Source organism: Mesitornis unicolor, unplaced genomic scaffold (assembly GCF_000695765.1).
Source record: "Mesitornis unicolor isolate BGI_N332 unplaced genomic scaffold, ASM69576v1 scaffold1862, whole genome shotgun sequence".
Classification (NCBI taxonomy): Eukaryota; Metazoa; Chordata; class Aves; order Mesitornithiformes; family Mesitornithidae; genus Mesitornis; species Mesitornis unicolor.
The window spans coordinates 38,813-59,997 of record NW_010166915.1 but is presented as its reverse complement, the minus strand read 5'-3'; the positions used below and the strand labels follow the sequence as shown (position 1 = coordinate 59,997).

Genomic DNA, 21,185 nt, shown 5'->3' with positions numbered 1-21,185 from the left:
ACCCACAAAGACACTAATATACAGTATCAGCATTAAAAGCATCCAGCAGTACGACCTAACTTTGGAGTGGAAGTTTTGCATCAGTATGAACGACCCTCAAGAGGTAAATTTTTAACATTTTTTTCAGGAAGCTTCAGGATATGAAAACTTACATAAAATGTCTTTCATTAATAATTACACAAAAAAACTACTTATGGCTTACTGTTTTCAGATACGTCATACAAAGAAGTGAACTGAATTGCCCAAAAAGTCAAAGAATTTGTCAGTTAACACAGAAAAAACCCTTATTTGCATATACAATCACTAGGGAATACAAGTCATTAATTATGTTCCGATTTCCTTACATTTAGGAACAAACCCTGAAGTCACATACCAGTTTTAATTCACATTTACTTAACAGTTACTTAGGCAAATTCCCCTTTGCTTCCTAGAAGCTTCAATAAATAGGAAATGCAAAACAACTCAGTGAAAACTCAAGTACATTTTCTTCGGTGCAAGAGTTGAAAAATTGTATTGAACATTTTGTAATACTCTTGGCCTACTCATTATGCAGGATGAAGAAAGCAATTCTAGAATTTTGGTAGAAGCTGCTTTAAAAAAAAAAATTTGGACTCAACTTATGAGTTAAAGGTAATTTCTACAGACCTATTTGAACCATACAAGCACTACAGTACAGGTAAATAATGGGAAAGAAATTCATTACGTACTGCTGAAGCCATGGATTAGTGAGCATACTCTGTTTCACATTCTTTCCTTTCTGTAACTGTCTCTATCACAGTATTGAGACCAGTATCTACCACCTTCCCATTAATCTAACATCCCTGTGAGTCGCACTCTCTACACCCCACAACCATTATAAACGCCATCAGCCTCTGTAACAGGCAGACAAAGCCAAAAGAAAGCACATGCTTGCATTCTAATGAACTCTGCAAGACTGGCAGTCTGTGGTAGCTGTAACTACCTGGTACAAGCCAAGAAACTCCCTGGGGTCCTACTGTTTTCGTTACTGATAGTTGATACTTCTCATATTGGAAAGTATTTTTTTTGCGCCCATTTTCTTACCTGTATAATTGACGACTGCAAAGCTGGGAGGAAAATAAAGCAACAGACATTAATATTAGCAGAATTTGTCGGATACTAGTGTTTTCATTTTACCTCTTCACATGCAACTGTGAGCTATGCAACACTTCAAATTATTATAAAAATAAAATTGAAAGGAAAAATCTTTTTAAAGAAACTGCCTATACTTTCTGTAGACTTTCGAGGTCTGCAAACAGGTAAATTATGGATGCAAAGATTTAGCAATCAAATCACACTGAAGTTAAAAAAAACCAACAAACTAAGAATAGAAAGGACAGAAAATGGATTCACTAGGAGATCTATCTTGAGCATGGTCGTACTAAGGCAACGGCCATGCGTCTCTCTGCAAGGCCAGTCAGTAGGTACAGAAAGGGAGAGGAAATGGAAGGGGAAAGCAAAGCAAAGCAAAACTGCAGGTGGTATTTCAGAAGGTAACTGGCAGCATCAGAAAAGCAGCTTAGCTAAGAAGCTGGCAGAAAGGGACCAAATACAAAATGATACTGTGGTAAGACACATGGTCAAGGGCACCCAGCTATCAGACACTCTGCAGTGCGTGTCCAAATTTGTATTTGTGAGTTTACTCATGGCAAGGGGAAGTGGAGGGTGGAGAACAGTTGTCTCTATTGTAAATGTCTGTTAAAAAATAATACAACATATCAGGTTAGAAGATACATTTATACTTGCTACAAACCTCTTGATGGATTTGCTTAAGTCCCTCCAGTGATTTTTCATTGAAATAATACGATATAGATCTGTAAAGGTATAGAAAATTTTTAAGACTGGTTTCCTAATCAGGCTATAATTAATTTTTCTTCCATGACTTTATTGTTCTTTCAAACAGAAAAACAGTAATTTGATTTCCAAATTATGCTCAACAGAAATATGCAATATCTAATTCTAAATATTTCAGCAAATAGTAAGTTATTTCCTTATCATGTAGCAAACTCATTCTTAAAAGACTTAAAAGAATTAGTGTCACTCCCTAACAAAATCATAATCCATATCACACCAATAATGCCTTTCAGCTTAGTTTTCTTTTTGGATTCTAACACGAGATTTTTTCATCAATTTCAAGTATTACCCACTACTAAAAATGCTCTGCATCTTTTTCTCTAACTTTTCAACTTATTTGGAAAGGAAACTCCTAAGATTAACACAAATTCTTTGATAGAAACTGCTGGCAACTACAATTCCTATTTGTGAATAATTAAAGCCATAAAAATCAGCGAACATTTAATATCAGGTATGCAAATTCATCTCAATATATTTAGCTTGTACAAACAATGACAATATTAAATTTGTTAGATGTCACCACTTTAGATACCTTCACATGACTGCAGCAGAATGTTCTCAGAAGTAAAATTAAAAAAGGTTTATCAGAGGGTAATTATCCAACTTCTAGCATGAAAAATTACTCAGAAAGCCTATCTGTTTTTAAAAAATCTATTTCATCTGTGTACATATATCTATGACTTCTGCAGAACTGTATTTATTTTTGGTGAAGTTTGCACCCTGGAACCTTATTTTCCACTGTCTTGACCTTAAACAGTTGCTCATCCCAATTTAAGTCACACTAGTGTAAAATTCTTCTGCTAACCTAACTTCAGATTATAGTTTTTGCAACAAAGATTTTCAACCATTTTTCACAAGTGATTCTTGTGAAAGAAAGAAAAGGTAAATTACTAATTTCTTTAATGACATTAAAGCAAAGGCATCTCCAAATAATTTTGTCAATTATTCTGGCTGTATCACCCATATGTAATATGTGTATGTGCACATACACATACAACTATATAGATATACCTGGACCAGCATTCAGCAGCAACAATTAAATCAGTCCACCTCAACAAGCTACTTGAGGAGCTATTTCTCTAACACTGAAGATGAAAGTCTGTCCCCTCACCAGAAAGACAGAATACTTATGGGAAGGGTGGTTTAATCTACATTTTAATGATAACTTTGAACTCTCCAGGTAAGGCAGCAAATGATCTCACTTTTCTGATGATGAATTTAGACTTAAGTTTATAACATCACTGAATAAAATGTGAAGGCTTGGTATGACTGATCAAAACAAACATTCAATGGAACAGAAGTTCGCTAAGATGGAGATTTCCATAATTACACTCCGGAAGCTTCCAATAGACCAGACATGAAAGGAAAATTTATAGTCAAGATAATCTTGCAGTTATACCTTTTATTCTCTTCTGCTAGCTTACACAGCGCATGGGTGATCTCAGCACAGGCAAGAATTGCCCCATGGCGTGTGTGCAGATCTGTGCCAACAGATAAAGGCAGAAGTCTTGGCAAAACTGAAAAAGATTAAATAATACTTTTTTAAAACAAAGCATAGTGACAGAATCACAGTTCTAAAAGTAAACATGTCTGCCTAGAAAAAACATGGGAAAACTGTTTCTGGATAGCCAGGCCAATATATCCTGGCCATTATGTGAAAAACAAGTTTTAAAAATATACATAAATTCTGAAAAAGCATACTAAACCACACCAAGATATTTTGAACTCACAGCTAGCTCCCTGCTTGGAGTAAATAAAATAACATAATTGCTATTAGGCACTGGTCTGGCTGAGAGGTAAGGGAAATGAGGCTTGTACTTCCACAGAATTTTACTTCCATGTGAACTGGCACCTTCCTGGTCCACTACACGGAGCCTAGGCAAGATTTGTAACTATAGATTCACCCGGGCGTCAGCTCCTGTCTTTCAGCCACACTAGAAAGCAGCCAGTACATCCCCAGAATCTCGAGTGGGCCGAGAAAAGGATCCTGAATTCATGCTAAGAAACATTTGATTACACACACAACGGTCAAAAAGGAATTCTTCTGAAGATGTCAGACTGGACAAGACAAAACAGATCCCCTCACCCTTTACGACATCAAAGCTATATCAGCAAAACAAAAGCTGGGAATTTGAGGGCCAGCCGCCTGAATTGTTGCAGCAGAACTCGCCCATTTATTCATCTCAGAACTGGAAGGGTCCAGTACAGCCAGATGACTAAAGTCCAGTCTCCAGATAGAAAAAGATCTGGCAGCATTTTAGAATTTTTGCATAAAACCTGAAAACTGGTAAAGCTATTAGTGTCACTACAATGTATTAAGTTGCAGGGGAAATTTTAATTTTTAAGTCATGGTGCACGTTTAAGTCTTAATACCTTTTTTGCTACATAAGCTAGAACGCCTGATACAGCACGCTGTGCAGAACTCATTTGTTACCTACCCACATTTGCCATGTACTCAGGAGCCCGTGGAGTAAGGTTATGCAGAGCTTTGGTTGAAACTTCTCGAATAACACTGAAGATGTAAAAAAGCATTTTTAGATTTTTTTGGGTTACCAATTTAGTAGAAGTAATGTATTTTAAAAAATAATGTCAGGAAGGGACTCCCATGCTTGACCAAATTAAAGACTTCGGCAATATTAAAAAATACAATATTCTCTGTCTATCCCATGCTTCCCTCCCTCAAAAAAGGCCAACAAAACAAGAGTGGACCAAACAGACAGCCTACAGCTAGCTTTTAGCTCTGTGAATAGAACTTATTGCTGAAAGAGACAAAGAAAAACCTACGTGTGGATGGTAGAACCTGAGGGCTCATTCTGTGCAGTGGCAGGGACACTACAGTAAACTATTATTATTTCTCATGATGCAAACTAGTATCAGCACTGATATAATCTCATTTGTGTTACATGTACACATTTTAATCTTCATGAACACTGAATATGACTAAGCATCACCTCTATGCATGAAATCTACTTTAATTATGATCATTGGACGGTGATGGTGTTTACCCCTCGCATACACTATACATCATATAAATGTCTTTTATTAATCTATTAACTGATTGAGGTCATGGCATAAAGACAAAATTCATAAACATAAGTGGCAATATGCTAGGGAGGTATAGATGACATCACCTACTACTTGTCCAGTTTTCTTCAGTCAAATGCTATTCCAAACTCTAGTATATGTAAAATAAATGAAAACCATCTAGGAAAGCATGAAATGCAGAACAGTCAATTCCTGGATATTAATAATTAGACTTTATGAACTTACCTATCCCAATGGTTAATCTTCATGTTAACTAAATGATCGATCATTGGCTGTGTATACTCAGGAAAGCCAGCAATATACACGCTGAAAAAGAAATGTCCATAAAGAGAGAGAACAGAATCAACACCTGTGTGCATTTTAACACAAGCACTTCGAAGATTTAAATCCTCTAGGTTTAAAGCAACAACAACAAAAAAATTACTTAAACATGCTTTCTCCTAAATAAGATGCTGCTGAATGAAATAATATATAATATTTTACAATTATTGAAAAAATACAGATCAGTTTTGTAAAATTCCTTCGGATTGTCTATAAACCACTAGACATACAAAAAGCTTGTCAGCAATGAAACACAAAAAAGCCCACATTCCATTCCCATTGTTACACTGTAGACAATGTAGGCGTTTATATTAACTAAGATAATTATTTCCGATTGGAGAAATGTATTAATGACGCAATCCACAGCACACAGTAAAAATAAGTTATAAAAATGTGCTACATCTTCATAAATGCAACGGTCCAAAATTGAATATGGATTTTCAATTTGACCTTTTCGGAAAACAAACATACACAAAAAGTCACTTCTGACAAAAAATGCTAAAACTGTAAAGTCAAGAACTAAGATGAAAGGGAACACCCAAATTCATTACCTAGGTAGCCAGCATAATTACCTAACTTTATAGCCACACTTGCTTTCCAACCTTTACAAGCATCAACTAGTGAAAGCTGAGGTCAATAGAAGCGAAATGTTTTTTTCAGTACATCTGATATTTGTTAAACAATCTTGGAAAGCTAAACAATCAGTAGAATGTGTTTGTGTGAAACAGCATGCACAAAGGGATGAAATTAAGGACACACGGATTACCTTAATTTCAACTTTTCGTATCTTTTGAGTGATTAACTTTGCAACCATAATAGCATCCTATTAATATATATGCGTGTAATTAGAAGCAAAACAAAGACAAAATCCAAATACTGCTGCATGCTACCATACTGGTTTCTATGTAATTCATCAGAAGAGTAGAAATGCTTAAAATCCACAGCACAGTCACTTGAGAGAATACAGGATACAGAAGTACTGTCTACTACTGCTATGAGCCCTAGACGAGAATGTGACATTGGGTTTAAGTGGCTGTTGATGCCAGCAGAGAAATTATAAAATTCATTACTCTTTGGTTCCCTTCCCTTTTCTGAAAGAACATACAATAACAGACACACTTTCCCTGCCATATTTGAGCTCTCTTCTCTCCTTCGTAGTTGCTTTTTGGATCCTAGTTTTAGCACTCCCGCACTCCCCATTTTTTCCAGTCCTTCTAATCGGTATTTTTCTTGCCCAGCCGAAAGTTGATCTCTTGAGCCATGTCTGTAGCCCAATCCCACTTTCAGTTTTTGTTCATAACTATCTTTAACTACAATCCTCATCTTTTGTACTCTAATGCAAGTAAATCTGGATACAAGCGTAGCTTTCCTGATAATGTTGCTGGTAGGATTTTTGGATCCCTCCCTACTCAGCTAAAGAAGCTTCTTCCTTAACTTTGTTTTTACCAAGGCCTGAACTTCTGGAATCACATAATCTCGTTACTCCAAGTTCATACAAAATGAGTTTCCTCTACCTTCCACCCTCAGAAATAGATTATGATACTTGAGTTGAATCCTCCAAAGAGTATCCAGCAAAAAGTATCAAAAAAGGCACCCAGCATGAAAAAATTGCATTAAAAAAATTAGATTTGAAAGGATAAAAGCAACTATTTACACACACATATATATTATATATATATATATACATATACATACACACACACACACATATATAAATTTTATACTGCCTCTCTACAAGAATGTATCATCATTTACTAACCAAAACCAAACTAAACTGTAGAAACCAACACATATTTTCCAAGCTTTTATTGCTCAAAGGAACCTAGTAGCACCAACCTTCACGCCTGCACAGCTTCCTTTCATATAGCGGCATTATGCTGGCATACAAAGTGTCCCAGGATTGTTTTATCTGGGTGGGGGAAGGCTAAAGATCCTAGATCTGGAATAGGAACCTCAAGCAACTTTTTCCAGCAACATAAACAATTACACCACCTTAAGGCATCACGATCAGAAAGTTTCATTCTTCCTACCACATCATAATGATACATGCTTTCTGTGCAGCCAAATATATGCTTAAGCACTTTTCCTTTGATGTCAGTCAGACAAAAATAAGGAAATAATTAAGTATTGACCCAAATAATTACATCCTGCTTGAAGAGCAAAGTGGTAAAGATTTTCAAAAGTAATATAATAAATGAGATGACAAATACTTTACAAAGAAGAGTTTGATTAATAACACCTAATATGGTTTCAAGGAATCATGCCACTAACTGCATAAGTTTAATTATAAAGAATTTACAAATTTATTCTTTCTGTTGCACAACTTAAAGAAAGGCACAAGAGTGAAAGAAAGAAGTCAACAGTAAAAATATTTTTGCTTAGATAAGTAACACTCCTACAAAAGCCCTGAAAATCACAACGGAAGGAGTAGTTGAGCAAATATAAATGAGCATTTGAAAAAAATAAGAATAAATTAACAATTCCGCAGTCAAACAGGAGAACGTAATTAGTCTACAAGCCAAAATTACAAAAGAGATAAAATAAAAACTTTGTCAATTTTGAATATTTTCTATTTTCTACTAGCATAAAAAAAATTCAGAGTTTCAAAGATCCCTCTGATGCTATGTGGATCCAGAGCAGCATCGAATATTGAGCCACGGCATTTCGCCAGCTTGGCTCAGTGGGCGGGAGCTCTGGGGAAGGGTGTATGAGGAGGGTGTGGACCCCAGAAGGAACCCCAGTAGGTAAAAGGTGAAGAGATGCGCCATCTGAAATGCTTATGCACAAAAGGGACAATATGGAGGTGGACAAATTAATTTAATAAAAAAAAAAAAAAGTGGGTGAGACAATAGAGGGTTCCAGTGCAAATTATCTTAAATAACTGCTCATTGGAAGTCACAAAGCTGGCAACAGAGCATAAACCATCATATACCTGTTTGCTATTTCTGTTCCCCAAGAATATAATCTCTCCAAGCTTTTCTAATCTGTTGGCTTCTGAAAAACATGCAACTCCATAGAGCAACTTGACCTACGTTAAAACGGTCTGAATCACCTTCTGTAGGTGCCTGTCTTTGCATTGGCTATGGAGAGAGGCGAGACACCTAGGCGAGACTGTCTGTCTTCGACGACTAAAGCTAGAGCCCAGCCCTCAGTCTTTTTCATCTTCCCATGAGGAAGTGCAATCTTACGTTCCTTTTAGTCATCCTGTGCGCACAGCTTGCCTCTGAATTCCCCTGACTTCAGCTTTATTGCATTTTCAGATAGCTGACCAGAACAGGACAACGTATTCCAGGACAAGCCACTGATTTATAACAGCACCACACCAGTTTCGTATTTCCCATTACATTCTTTACAGACTCCATACTGCAGTGATCACTTTTGTTTTTTCAAACGCTGCATTGCAGTGCATTGCATATGCAATTGCATACTGTGTTTCGATTTTCACTGAGCTATCTGGGAAAACTATAAGCACCCAAGTTAAAGGTCTATGCACAGACCACAACTTGTGCAAAGTATTTTTTTAAGTGGGTATTAGTTTATTTTCTTACCCACCTCAGAGTCTATCTGCCATCATAACGACCTCATCTTTTACTACAACTCTTCAAAATCCCCATCTCTTCTCTTTTCTTGGCCAGCTTAGACAGTTTTGTGACACCTGCAAATATTGCCTCTTGGCTACTTCCTCCATGTAAACAAGGAAATCATGGTCACATTTTCACCATGTCTTACGCATAATAAGCAGTCTGATGCAGAAATAAGAAAAATCAAATTTTAATTTATTCAAAAACAACAGTAATAAACATGATGTTCAGTAAGGTGAAACAATCAGACAAATATTTCATTACGCAAAAAAAGTCACCCATGTTTAGGAAAACTAATGCTTAGAAGCTTACCTTATAGACAGGTAACAGTTAACTCTGTTACCAACAGCAAAGTAATCAGCTGCAGTTAGAATGTCTATGCCGTGTGGAAAAGTGCCCTACAAACATCATAGGGAAGAGGGAAAAAATAAGAAAATATTATTTAAAAATGTAAAATACTTCCCAAATAGGCAACATTATTGAAAATATATCTACTACTGCTCTCTAAGTACTGAAAAAATACAATTTAATTTCTAATTTATAGTAAAATCACTTGCACTAAAGCTATAAAGGTTATCAGACATATGAACAGCAAAAAACCTAGCTTCACTTATGAGTCAATGATAAACAGTCAAAGTAAATAGCAGCAGGTAATAAACTGCAATAGCCATCTTAACACCTTCAAGTCATATCCAAACATGTATTGGATGAATGCGTGACTATGTGTGTACACAAAAAATTATTTCTCTAGAAGAAGGGTTAGGTAAACGTAAATAGGTTTTCAGTTTATGCGAAGGAACAAGTATCTACTGCAAGTTTTTTTAAGTACAAAATCAGAGATTTAGGCACCAAAAAATGCACCTGATGTAGAATGCATGGGAATTCAATTACTTTGTTTCTACTTACAGATATACTTTATTACTTATTTATTAATGAACTAAAAAACTGGGGCTAGTTTGTTCTTAAAAAGAACACTGGTTCCCAGCAAAGCCTGAAACATTGAGTCCTAGAGCAGTATCACCATTCTGACATCACAGGTCAAAAAATTCTGGTTTTAGAAGACAAATTATCTTTCTAAATATGCAATTGCCCCCTAAATTTTTGCCTTTTTATATAATCAATACACTTCAGACATTCAGACTTTTGGTTGGCTGTGACTGGTTTAACATAGTATTATGCAGCAAGTCTGTGTTTTGGAATGGAGGAGGCAGCATAGCTTCCACAAGCCATAATTAAGTACAAATGGAAAACAGCCAACTAAAAGACACTGCACTCACTCACAGAAGGGACAATCATGTGATATTTAAGCAATAAGGCTATGTGGATGTACAGGTTCTGGATATGATGGAGTTTTGTTTGTTTACAGCTCATTCATCCCTTCCACTTTAGGATATAGCCATGCAAAAATAGCAGAAAATAGCTCTAGATCTAAACCTGAATAATTGAAGAAGTATATACTGTGAACAGTGGGAAGCTGTCAGCTACTGTGGAGGTTTTATTCTGGGAAGCAGAATGCCAGCAGTCCAAAAAACCAAGGCCTGGAATCTGACCGAACCAAGGACAGACAGAACATTTATGGCTTGTCCAAGAGACTACCTGCAAGCCTTAATAATGGTGAAATGAATGTACTCTTCTAAAGCCTAATGAAACACTGATTAGAGAGAAAAATGCACACATGAGAAGTAGCTCAGTATGACTGGAGCCAAACAAGACAACACAGAATTAAATGTATAAGAATGCACACTGTACTTAAGGAAAATCACAGCTGAACAATTTCAATCCTAGCTCCTAGTTGGAGCTTGCTATTTATGACTTGGCTGTAAGTGTGCCAGTTTGATGCCATCTCACCGAAGGTTATGGTGCCGCAGTGCATGTCACTGAGACAGCAAAATTACTGAAACCAAGTTCAAGAGTACAGAGGTCATGGCCGAAGGGAGAGACAGATTTCAGAGGAGAAGCTAAAAGTTTCTATTCTGTCAAAACACTTAAAACTTACTTCTCCAATAAAGAAGTTCCTCTTATTAGAGATACATGCATTTCTCATACTTCATGTGTAAAAAAAAAAAAATAAATTCAAATTTTTAAAAGTTTTCATTTACAAGAAGTGTAAGTTACATTGGCTTCTTTTTTCAGAGGCCATAGTAGCAAGCTCTCAGGTTCAGGACATGTTGAATTGCAAAGGTGAAGCAGGCAGGAAGTAGGAAGTAAGCGAGGTCAACTTTTTCCTCCACCTATTTAGTATCAGCAATGTTACTTCAGATGGAGAGTGTGTTTCGGCTCCTTCCAATTCAGAGAATGGGTGTCTCTTTCAACAGATTACATCCAGGTCAAGAACTGCAGAGGGTGTACCCACTGATTAAGTAACCATTTTCCTAGGCAGTGAGGATTGGTTCAGTAAGGAAAATTTCTGAACTTCTGCAGGAACCAACTGAAGACTGATATTGTTCTTCATGCCATGAAAACTTACTACTTTACTGCAAACTCTTCCTTAACAAGCCAACATAAAAGTTGAAATTGTTGGGTGTTCTACCAACACTGACAAATTTGAATCTAGTGTCAAAGAAGAATAAGCAAACTTTCAGGTTCTAAACTAACTTGGACTGTACTCCTCTGATGAAAAACTAAAAAACTCCTCAAAACTTTTGCTACATGGAAGCATTTCAAAAGCTGCTGCATCTAAGAGCCCTATCTCACCTGGAACTGAAGTCACCATAAGATGTTTACTTCTTTCAGTACCTCTCGAAGTGGAATCGGGCAGAGTTACTGTGTGATGAGTAACCTCTCCTGGGCAGTAACGCAGTAACTACAGACCCAGGGAAGAATTACGCTGGCTTCTACTTATCACAGACTTGGTTGGGTCAGGTCACCAGAAATACCTACCCTCTTTCTCCCAGTCTTCTTGTACCCCTTCTCTGCTATTAACCTAATTCTATCTAGAAATACACACACCAATTACAGATACCTTGCCTAATACCCATAGTTCTGAAGGAATAATATCCCAGCTCATAACACAGAGATCTCTGGGAATTCTATCAGGGAAAGCTAGACAGCATTTTAACAAAGATCCCTTAAAAGGTGGCTTACTGATAACAAAATCTGCTTTAACCATGCTCACATGCCCTGCTCTGTCACAAGAATTTACTAACTGAACCATTTACCACCACTTTTTTTTTTCCTTCCAAGTTGTATATTCAGCTTTATTAATTCCTGACGAGAAACCAGGAAACTTTGAAATCTAAGTCTTTACCCTATTTGCTTCTTCTCCAAGGTTGCAAATCAAAGCTGTCTGAGCATTTTAACTACTTAAATTTTGGCAGGTTACACAGGAACCTATCACAATGCTTTTTTCAAAGCACTTGAGTTCCTCCAAAAGTAACAAAGTTCTCAAATGTCTAGATGGCAGCATTATGGTACAAGTAAAACCAAATACTGAGTTGAAGACTCTTAAGTCTAGTTCATTGTTGTATCACCAATCACAGCAAAGACTCTGCAGCACACTTCAGCTGTTCTACTTACTCTATTTCTGATTTCTACTTATTCTATACTTCTACTAAAAACTAGAAAGTCAAATAAAAAAAATTGCATTTTTCCTGCTTTAAGAGCATTGTAGCTTGCCAGGTGTATAATAGCCCTCATAAATGCTGATTTTGCTTTTCAGAATGGTTGAAAATTACCTGACAGCTCATTTTCTTCCAAAACGAGAATACTAAAATCAAACTCTTCTCAGAAAAGTACTCCAAAGAACCTGTTTGCTGATAATGAAAATAATTATTTAGCGACATCCTTCTACTCAATTTCTCCGAAGCCACAGCGTCTAATTTTGATTTTAGGTACTACACGTTTACAGTAACCTCCAAGGCACTAATGAATGAAGTTTCAGGAAAGTTACCATACCTGTCTCCCAACATTCTCCTGGAAGGCAGCCTAAGGAACAGAGAACAAACATACCAAAATGAGGCAGGTTTGCTTTTTGATAAACACCAGATGATGAATTCAAAACACACAACAATATAAATGACCCATGGCTTTTCTTTTTTACATAAAGTAAGCTTTGTCAGTAGAACCAGCCCACAGGGCTTTTTTGTTTCTGCGTCTCTATGTTCTGGTGTTCTTAAAGCTGTATGTTGCATGACAGCAGTTTAAGAATGCAAGTTTATTAAACTAGTCACACCCACAAGAGTGCTTTTGAGTAGTGACACAAGGCTTCACACTGGGATTGAAAGTCAATACCTGTAGACAACAGAAATTAAGACAGCTCACTTCTGTCTGACTACTTCAACAGAACTTGCTAGCACAGGGCAAAGTTTGAGTCTGTCAATGAAAACTTCAGGCAAACAATACTGAGAATGCAATACTTATTTGAAAGACACACATTTGGAAGTATGCCGAAACACTGAAATAAAACCTAAAGACAAAATTCGTGTGTATTTCTTGTGTTTTGCATAAAATTAATTCAAAATCTTGAAAAATGTAACTAATACAATCATAAAGTTAATTTCTCTACTTGTATGGTAAGCAAAATAAAACCTACTTAAATTTTTACTTGCATTTTCTCCTTCTCTCAAGCCAAATTTTTTTTGTTCCATAAAATAACATACAGTCATAATTACTAATAAAAAAATCTGTAAATTTTAACTCTTTTCAGAGAGGAGAGATCTTAATTATCTGGACACTTCTCCTAGGGAATGTCACTCTACCTACAAACACAGATCTCCAGCAATGGACCGCACTTGTCACCTGACAACTATTTAACATACAGGGGGGTGTCCCAATCTTTACTGAAAATGCCACAAGAACTTTGACAGACAGAGCTCCTGCACTTCCTACATAAATACAGTACACATGTGGTAATCCACCTGTAAAAACAAAAGGTTAAGTTAGTTCATCAAGGTATCATACTCTACATATAGAGCAAACACTCCCAGCACATAGGTGAAGCAAGCCCTAATGAAGGCAGTCTCCCAGTGCCTTGCTGAGGTGATGGCTGTGTAGGATAATGCTTGCAGTTCCTGTAGACTTGCCCAGGCTCGTTCAGCTTCTGCTTGCAGCAAAGCCATTGCAGGACACGTAGCACAGGCTGACTCTAAACCACTTACCCACTATCTTGGAGGGTTTCGGAGCCCACCTTAGCCTGCTCGCACTTGCAGCCACGCTGCCAGCTGTGGCCCCAAGCTAACCAGTTTAGCATTGCCTCAGGCAGAGCTGCATGGGCTGTCCTCTGCAGTGGCAGCAGTGTAGATACACCCTTGGGCAACATTTAGAGCAGCCTTCCAGAACAGGAACAGGAGCTGTAGCAATGCCCTACACTTGCAATTTATTGTATGCTGTGGACCAGCTTCTGAGATGGGTTTTTTTTTTTCAATCTACCAACATATACTCCCAGCCAGTGTTTGCCAGGACATTGTTTCATGTTACCCTGTATTATTTATTTATTTTTATTTACACATTAGCTTTAGATTCCCTTTTATGCTATTGAGATTCTTTCGCTCAGCAGAGGGAGGGTTCAGCACAGATGATGCCCTGAACAATTTACAGGAAGACAACCAGGTGATCAGGCCCAGTCAACATGGGTTTATGAAAGGCAGGTCCTGCTCGACTAACCTGATCTCCTTCTATGACAAGGTGACCCACTTGGTGGATGAGGGAAAGGCTGTGGATGTTGTTTACCTGGACTTTAGTAAATGCCTTGACACTGTTTCCCACAGCATTTGCCTGGTGAAACTGGCTGCTTGTGGCTTGGAGGGGCATACTTGCCCCTGGGTAAAAAAACTGGTTGGATGGTCAGGCCCAAAGAGTTGTTGTGAACAGAGTTAAATCCAGTTGGTGGCTGGTCGCAAGTGGTGTTCCCCAGGGCTCAGTACTGGAGCCAGTTATGTTTAAAACTTTTATTAATGATGTGGATAAGGGGATTGACTGCATCATCTGTAAGTTTGCAGAAGACACTAGATTGGGTGGGAGTAGTGATCTTGAGGGAAGAAAAGGTCTGCAGCAGGATGTGGATAGGCTGGATTGATGCGCTGAGGCCAACTGTATGAGCTTCAACAAGGCTCAGTGCTGGGTCCTGCACTTGGGTCACAACAACCCCATGCAGCGCTACAGGCTTGGGGACGAGTGGCTGGAAAGCTGCCTGGTAGAAAAGGACTTGGGAATGCTGGTCAACAGCTGGCTGAACATGAGCCAGCAGTGTGCTCAGGTGACCAAAAAAGCCAATAGCATCCTGCCTGATTGTGTATCAGAAATAGTGTGGCCAGTAGGGAGTGATTGTCCCCGTGTACTCGGCACTGCTGAGGCCACACCTCAAATACTGCATTCAGTTTGGAAAGCTGCCTGGTAGAAAAGGACTTGGGAATGCTGGTCAACAGCTGGCTGAACATGAGCCAGCAGTGTGCTCAGGTGACCAAAAAAGCCAATAGCATCCTGCCTGATTGTGTATCAGAAATAGTGTGGCCAGTAGGGAGTGATTGTCCCCGTGTACTCGGCACTGCTGAGGCCACACCTCAAATACTGCATTCAGTTTTGGGCCCCTCACTACAAGAAAGACATTCAGGTGCCGGAGCATGTCTAAAGAAGAGAAATGAGGCTGGTGAAGGGTCTGAAGCATCAGTCTTATGCAAAGCAGCTGAGGGAACTGGGGTTGTTTAGTCTGGAGAAAAGGAGGCTGAGGGGAGACCTTATCACTCTCTACAACTACCTGAAAGGAGGTGTAGAGAGGTGGTGGCCGGTCTCTTCTCTCAAGTAACAAGCAACAAGACAAAAGGAAACAGCCTCATGTTGCACCATGGGAGGTTTGGATTCGATATTAGTAAACACTTCTTCACTGAAAGGGTTGTCAAGCACTGCAACAGGGTGACCAGACAAGTGGTTGAGTCACCATCCCTGGAGGTATTTAAAAGACAGGGAGATGCGGTGCTTAGGGACAAGCTTTAGTGGAGGACTTGGCAGTGTCAGGTTAACCACTGGACTCAATGATCTTAAAGGTCTTCTCCAACTTAAATGGTTCTATGATTCTAACTACCATATCCAAAGAATTTAACAGTTTAATCACTGCATTACAATTTCTTTTTAAATGTACTGCTCAGACAAGTGCCTTTAAAAATACTAAATCTGTAAAGTCTTTCCTTTTAAATCAGAATATTTGATATCCAAGCAACATAAATCTAGTCTCACACCAGTGAAGGTTGTATTCTACTTACAATACATCTGTAGGCCCAGGACTGAAATATACGGTAGCAAACTCATTGAAAAAAGATGCATACGGGCCTACAGACAATGCTGCAGCAGAACAGCTATTCTACATAAAGATTTGACACACTTTGTTTACTTAGTGTAGGAACTTTAAAATTCCACTGCTGTATCACCGTTCCATTTTTTAACTTGCTTAGAAAAGTGATCATGAAGATCTAAGAAACAGTCCAGCAGCATGGCAAAAATACTTGGCATTCATCTGATACATTCTAAGCATCTAATTTACATGTTAATTTACACCTAATTGGTTAGTTTATCTATAAACAAAAACATACAATTTTAACCACTGCTTACAAGGATAGATATTAGTATTGCCTTACTATATTTGTCAATTATTTCAATTGAATAGCCTTGGAGAAAAAGAATCAGTTTGATTTAGATTCTCATGCTCGTGTTATGAATTCATAATTCTTAAAAAGTACGAAAAGATTTATGGTAATTAGCAAATTCCTGTATACATAGCTCAGTAGCTAGAAAATTTTCCAGTTGCAGAGTAAAACTGTATAGCAACTTGGTTCACAGCTGCTTGCTTAGGTTGAGGGAGGTTTGTATGCATCGCCATGAACCTCTCCTAGCTTCAGCTAAAAGGTGCCTCTTCCACAAACCAGCTTTAATCCAATAATGGGCAAATCCACAATGAAAACCAAGGTATTCAAGCAAAACCAGAAAAATCCCTCAAAAAGAATGTAAAACCAGAACTGTTCTCGGAGAACAGCATCTAATCCCAATTGTAGCAACAAAACTGTGACATGGTAAATTATTTTTCCTGAGTCTGAAGGACTCCATTGAACAGAAAACGTTACATGGGAAACCATCACCACAGTATTTTTCTGTTAAAATTTTGTGAGAGAAAGTAAAATAGAAATACGAAAATAATGAAACAGATAGTCCATTCAAGTGAAAAGGCAATTTTCTAGAGCTTGTTTATTGTTGACAGAATTCCCTCCTTGTACCTTTAGCATATTTTTGTTTCACAGAAGATTTTTCTTCATGATACTCAGATCTTCAATAACTGAAAATGTTACTATTTCAATCATACTTTCAAACAACCGTGAATTTCTAAGAGATGCCAAATACTTCAATTGTTTTGTCATAATAATTTTTCAGTTTTCATACAAACCCCTTCTGAAGATGGAAAAACAGGATGCAAAGATCTTAAAGATGGTATCAGAACCAAGATGACCAACTGACCTTGTCACCTGAATGCTTTGCTTTCCCACAAAAAATGAAAAAATACTAAAATATTTTCTAAGTCATGATTTTAAAAACTATTAACCAACCAATATGAAAAAAAAACAACCCAACCTCTCTTTAAGATGTCAGACCTGAATGGAGCCCAATCCGAGACTACTTATTCATGTGATTACTCCTTATAATGATTATTCATGAAAGAGTTGCAAAACTCAGCTCAGAATGCTTTCGGAGCTTCAAAAGAACAGTCTTGTTTTATTCTCTCTAACCTCAGGGTTCAAAATATCTCTATATGCTATTTTGTTTTAATGGTGTTCTCCATTATAATATATTGCATATTGTAATAGATGGAAAATCTAGTAAAACATGTTGTTTATTTAAGTATGTATTTAATTATAGTAATAATTGAAATAATTAGGACTGCCAGGTATTTTTCTTCAAAACTGTAGTAATGCCTGGTAAACATAAACTATTTCTTTGCCTGCCTTTCTAAAACAAGAAAAAAGATTTCAGTACTTTCATAACTATCCATCAAAACAGCAATTCCAAATTTTGACCAGCTCTAAATTAGAATGTAGTAACGAAAAATATAATTTGACTGAAAATAACTGAATTGCAAAACACTGGTAGCTTGGTTTAAAATAAAAGGGAAAGTGAGAAGAAAATGCACTGTACTTTGTAATCATGGTAGGCTCATTCCACCTGAAAGGATTCTGAAAGAATTCTACTCTACTCGCACTCATTTGAAACATGGAAGCACAGTCTGCACTAAGCTTATAGAATTACTAAATATATCTGGTTTAGCACCATACTTTCTGGTCAAACTACCGGTTTATATTTAAACACAGAAACATAATGAAGATTACACACGACAATTAGATCCAGCCACTAAAGGTGAGCAGTACTCTTGTAGTGGCAACCATGTGAGAAAGAATACTCCTCTTCATATATATTGCCATTGATTCCTAGTACAATTCCTATAGAGCAAGTAAATAATTCACTTCTCACTGTCACTTCTTAATCGTTTGTGCAATGCTCAGGAAAGCAAACCTACTTTTGTTTTCTTTTAAGGATTGTATTTCAATAAAGTTACTTATATTACCCAAGTTGTACAGTTTCTAAACTTTAGGAGTTTAAGTTTGGGGGAAAGTAGCAATGCCAGTAGCAGTGTAGTATGGAGTACTCATTAGTTGTACAGTACGTGAAGAAGACGTTTTATCAGTACTCAGCCTTCCACAGCATCTTAGCTTCCATGCCTTGGTTTTAACCTATTTAGACAATGTGATTTGTGACATGATTACATAAGCAACTGACTCACTTCCCCAGCAATTATGCTGCAGCTTCATTCAACAGCTTAAACTCTCAAGCAGAGGTGTGGCTAGAAAAAATAAGGATGCTATCCAGGTATCCCTGATAAATCCATCTTATGTTTTAAATCTTTCAGCTTTCAAATTTTCAGTCAAGAAATAAGACAGATCTATTTCTGTTAATCCATTTGCATGTTGCAAAGACTTTTTTTTCTTTTTCTGTTTTTTTTTTTTATGCATTCATAGTGACTTTTATCCTTAGGAATAGAGACACCTGGTTCTTTGACAGACGTTGTTTGGTCCTGTGTTTGAGTTCACACAGTTACAGGGCGGGTTTTTTTATATTTGCATAAGAATTTTTTTATCTTTGGAAACAGACAACTCATACTTTTTTTTTCCCCAAGAAAGCAAGTTCAATAAATACAACACACATTCTCAAAGATAAGATGAAAGATGTCCATTCTTCCTTCTTCTTGAACTCTATAATCTCTCCTCCATAAATTCCCTTCTTTTAAGAACAATTACACATACTTTTCAATTCTCAACTGTGTAAATATTTTCTACAGAAAGGTTTCAGAAAATACACTTCCATGTCAGTTCTATTAATTAAATAACAACCTCTGCCTAATGGATTTATCACTTTCTTTTAAAATTTCCCAGTCTTACGGAAAACGTTTTGTAACATTTGCTGATGAGCAACTAGAAAAGTATAACTTCAGAAAACTTACCAGCTCGGTGATTTGAAAAAGATACAGTATTTTTATATTATGAATGACCCTTCTGTCTTTGGTATTGTGACTAGAAAATGCTAAATAGCTCTTTCTTAGATACTTTATCTTATCCATCATGACAACAATACAGTACACTGTGAACTGTGGCCATAAATCAAGATGTGGATCTGTGGATTATATCAATTAAAATCTAAATTCAAACCATACTTCTAAGGATTTAAAAAAGCACTTTTTTGCTCAAAACACAGTATGTTGCTTATATACTATAGTTCTACATAGCTAAGTCTACAAAATATTAAATGAAAACAAAAAATAACAGGAACATGTAAGCTAGAATGTGATAACTTACAGAAGCAGCTCTTCTGCAATTAACATCACGATCAAATACTGCAGCAATAACCAATGCACTGAGGAAATAAAATACAGAGTATTAGTACCAAAAATGTGAGAACAAATGTGTAACACCATCATTTCAACATCTAGACTTCTAAGCAGAATATGCTCCAAGGATCTCATCGTTTATAAATACAAGTCTAATGTAAAATTTGAGCCGAAATAACCATGTACTTCCTTGCTTCTGTAGTTTGCTGTGAACTTGCCATAGCATAAACAGACAACTGCCATCCTACTGTACCAAAGCAATTTAAGAAGTACGCAAACACATTTAACTACATACAAAGCTTTTCTGTTTTAAATGTAGCAGGAGTTAAAACTTGGATGTAACCGTAATCTCTAATGTGAGACTCATACAGTACCATTTTAAATTAAAACTTGGAAATACAGTTTCTCAATAGCCAAATGCACAGTAAGTCTTACGTAAGGCTTAAGCAGAACTAAAATTTAAGCAATGGAAACTCGTAGCTATCTCTGCAGGAACAATCACAACCCGTAAGTAACAGAATGAGAACGTAATATACAAATTCTGCTAAAAAGTGACCTGCAATATAAGTTGCAAGGCAGTTTTTCTTTAAAAGGTGACCTGTAGATACAGAGGCATGATTATACGAAACTATTTCTTTGTGCATGAAGTCTGGTAACTGCACAGTTTAATTCTTCCTCAAAAGAACTGCTTCTAAAAGGCGCGCCACACACAGAAGAGGGAGAATATATCCCAGGACGTGAAGTCTGCAGCTTTAGAAATCCACCTCCAGCATTCAATTAACTCCAGTGACAAATAAACATCACTTCAGGAGAATCATTTAAGCAGAAAATTATTCCTTTCAAACTCTGAAACTCTTCATTACACTACTTATTGACTCCAGGCAAAACAGGAAATAAATACTGGCTGAAAAGTAAATCCATGATAGCTTTGGTTTAGCATAAAGATATTAATTACACTGATAATATCAAACTTCCCTGGGTAGCGGCTATCAGTTTCCTACAGTGAAGAATACTGTGTTGTTTAAAATTCACTGAAATGCACAATCAACACTGCCTCTGTAATTTCAGTTTATCTCCATTAAGGAAAACATGAGCCAGAAAGCAAGAATGAAATGAAAATAAAACCCAATAAATTGCTCTAGAGACAGTTAATGCTTTCTTATTGCTGCCTGCATGAGCAATTCCTCTCTCTGCCACAAAGATATTCAGTGATTATAAGACAAAATGAAGTCATCCAAATGATAGCAATTGGAAGCGCAAATGTTTAGGAAACACTTCACTACGAAGTAACAAACATGGCTAACTTGAAAAAGTGCTGGGTCAAATACCTCATCTTCATGCCATGGTTGCTAATTTTCTTCTCTGGCATACAGAGAAACTGAAAAGTAATTTTAGAAGGACATTTCATAAGTAGATAGTTTTAATTATATGCTTAGCTCCCATAAATTTTTTACAGAAGAGAGCATTCAAAACTAAGGAATTGGTTGCAAATCATCCTGGAAAGCAAAAAG

The 21,185-nt window shown here is 37.0% G+C and overlaps 1 protein-coding gene across 1 annotated transcript in view; it reads right to left on the bottom strand.

Annotated features, from left to right (window-relative positions):
• TBCD (tubulin folding cofactor D) overlaps window positions 1-21,185 on the bottom strand; it is a gene marked incomplete at both ends in the record, with an annotated part of 79,554 nt that overhangs the window by 20,406 nt on the left and 37,963 nt on the right. Inside the window, 8 exons of the mRNA XM_010195112.1 lie at window positions 1,063-1,085; window positions 1,772-1,832; window positions 3,272-3,389; window positions 4,311-4,384; window positions 5,143-5,223; window positions 9,132-9,217; window positions 12,714-12,743; window positions 19,643-19,700. Of these exons, the coding sequence (XP_010193414.1) occupies window positions 1,063-1,085; window positions 1,772-1,832; window positions 3,272-3,389; window positions 4,311-4,384; window positions 5,143-5,223; window positions 9,132-9,217; window positions 12,714-12,743; window positions 19,643-19,700 (531 nt within the window). The remainder of the gene's footprint in view (window positions 1-1,062; window positions 1,086-1,771; window positions 1,833-3,271; window positions 3,390-4,310; window positions 4,385-5,142; window positions 5,224-9,131; window positions 9,218-12,713; window positions 12,744-19,642; window positions 19,701-21,185) is intronic.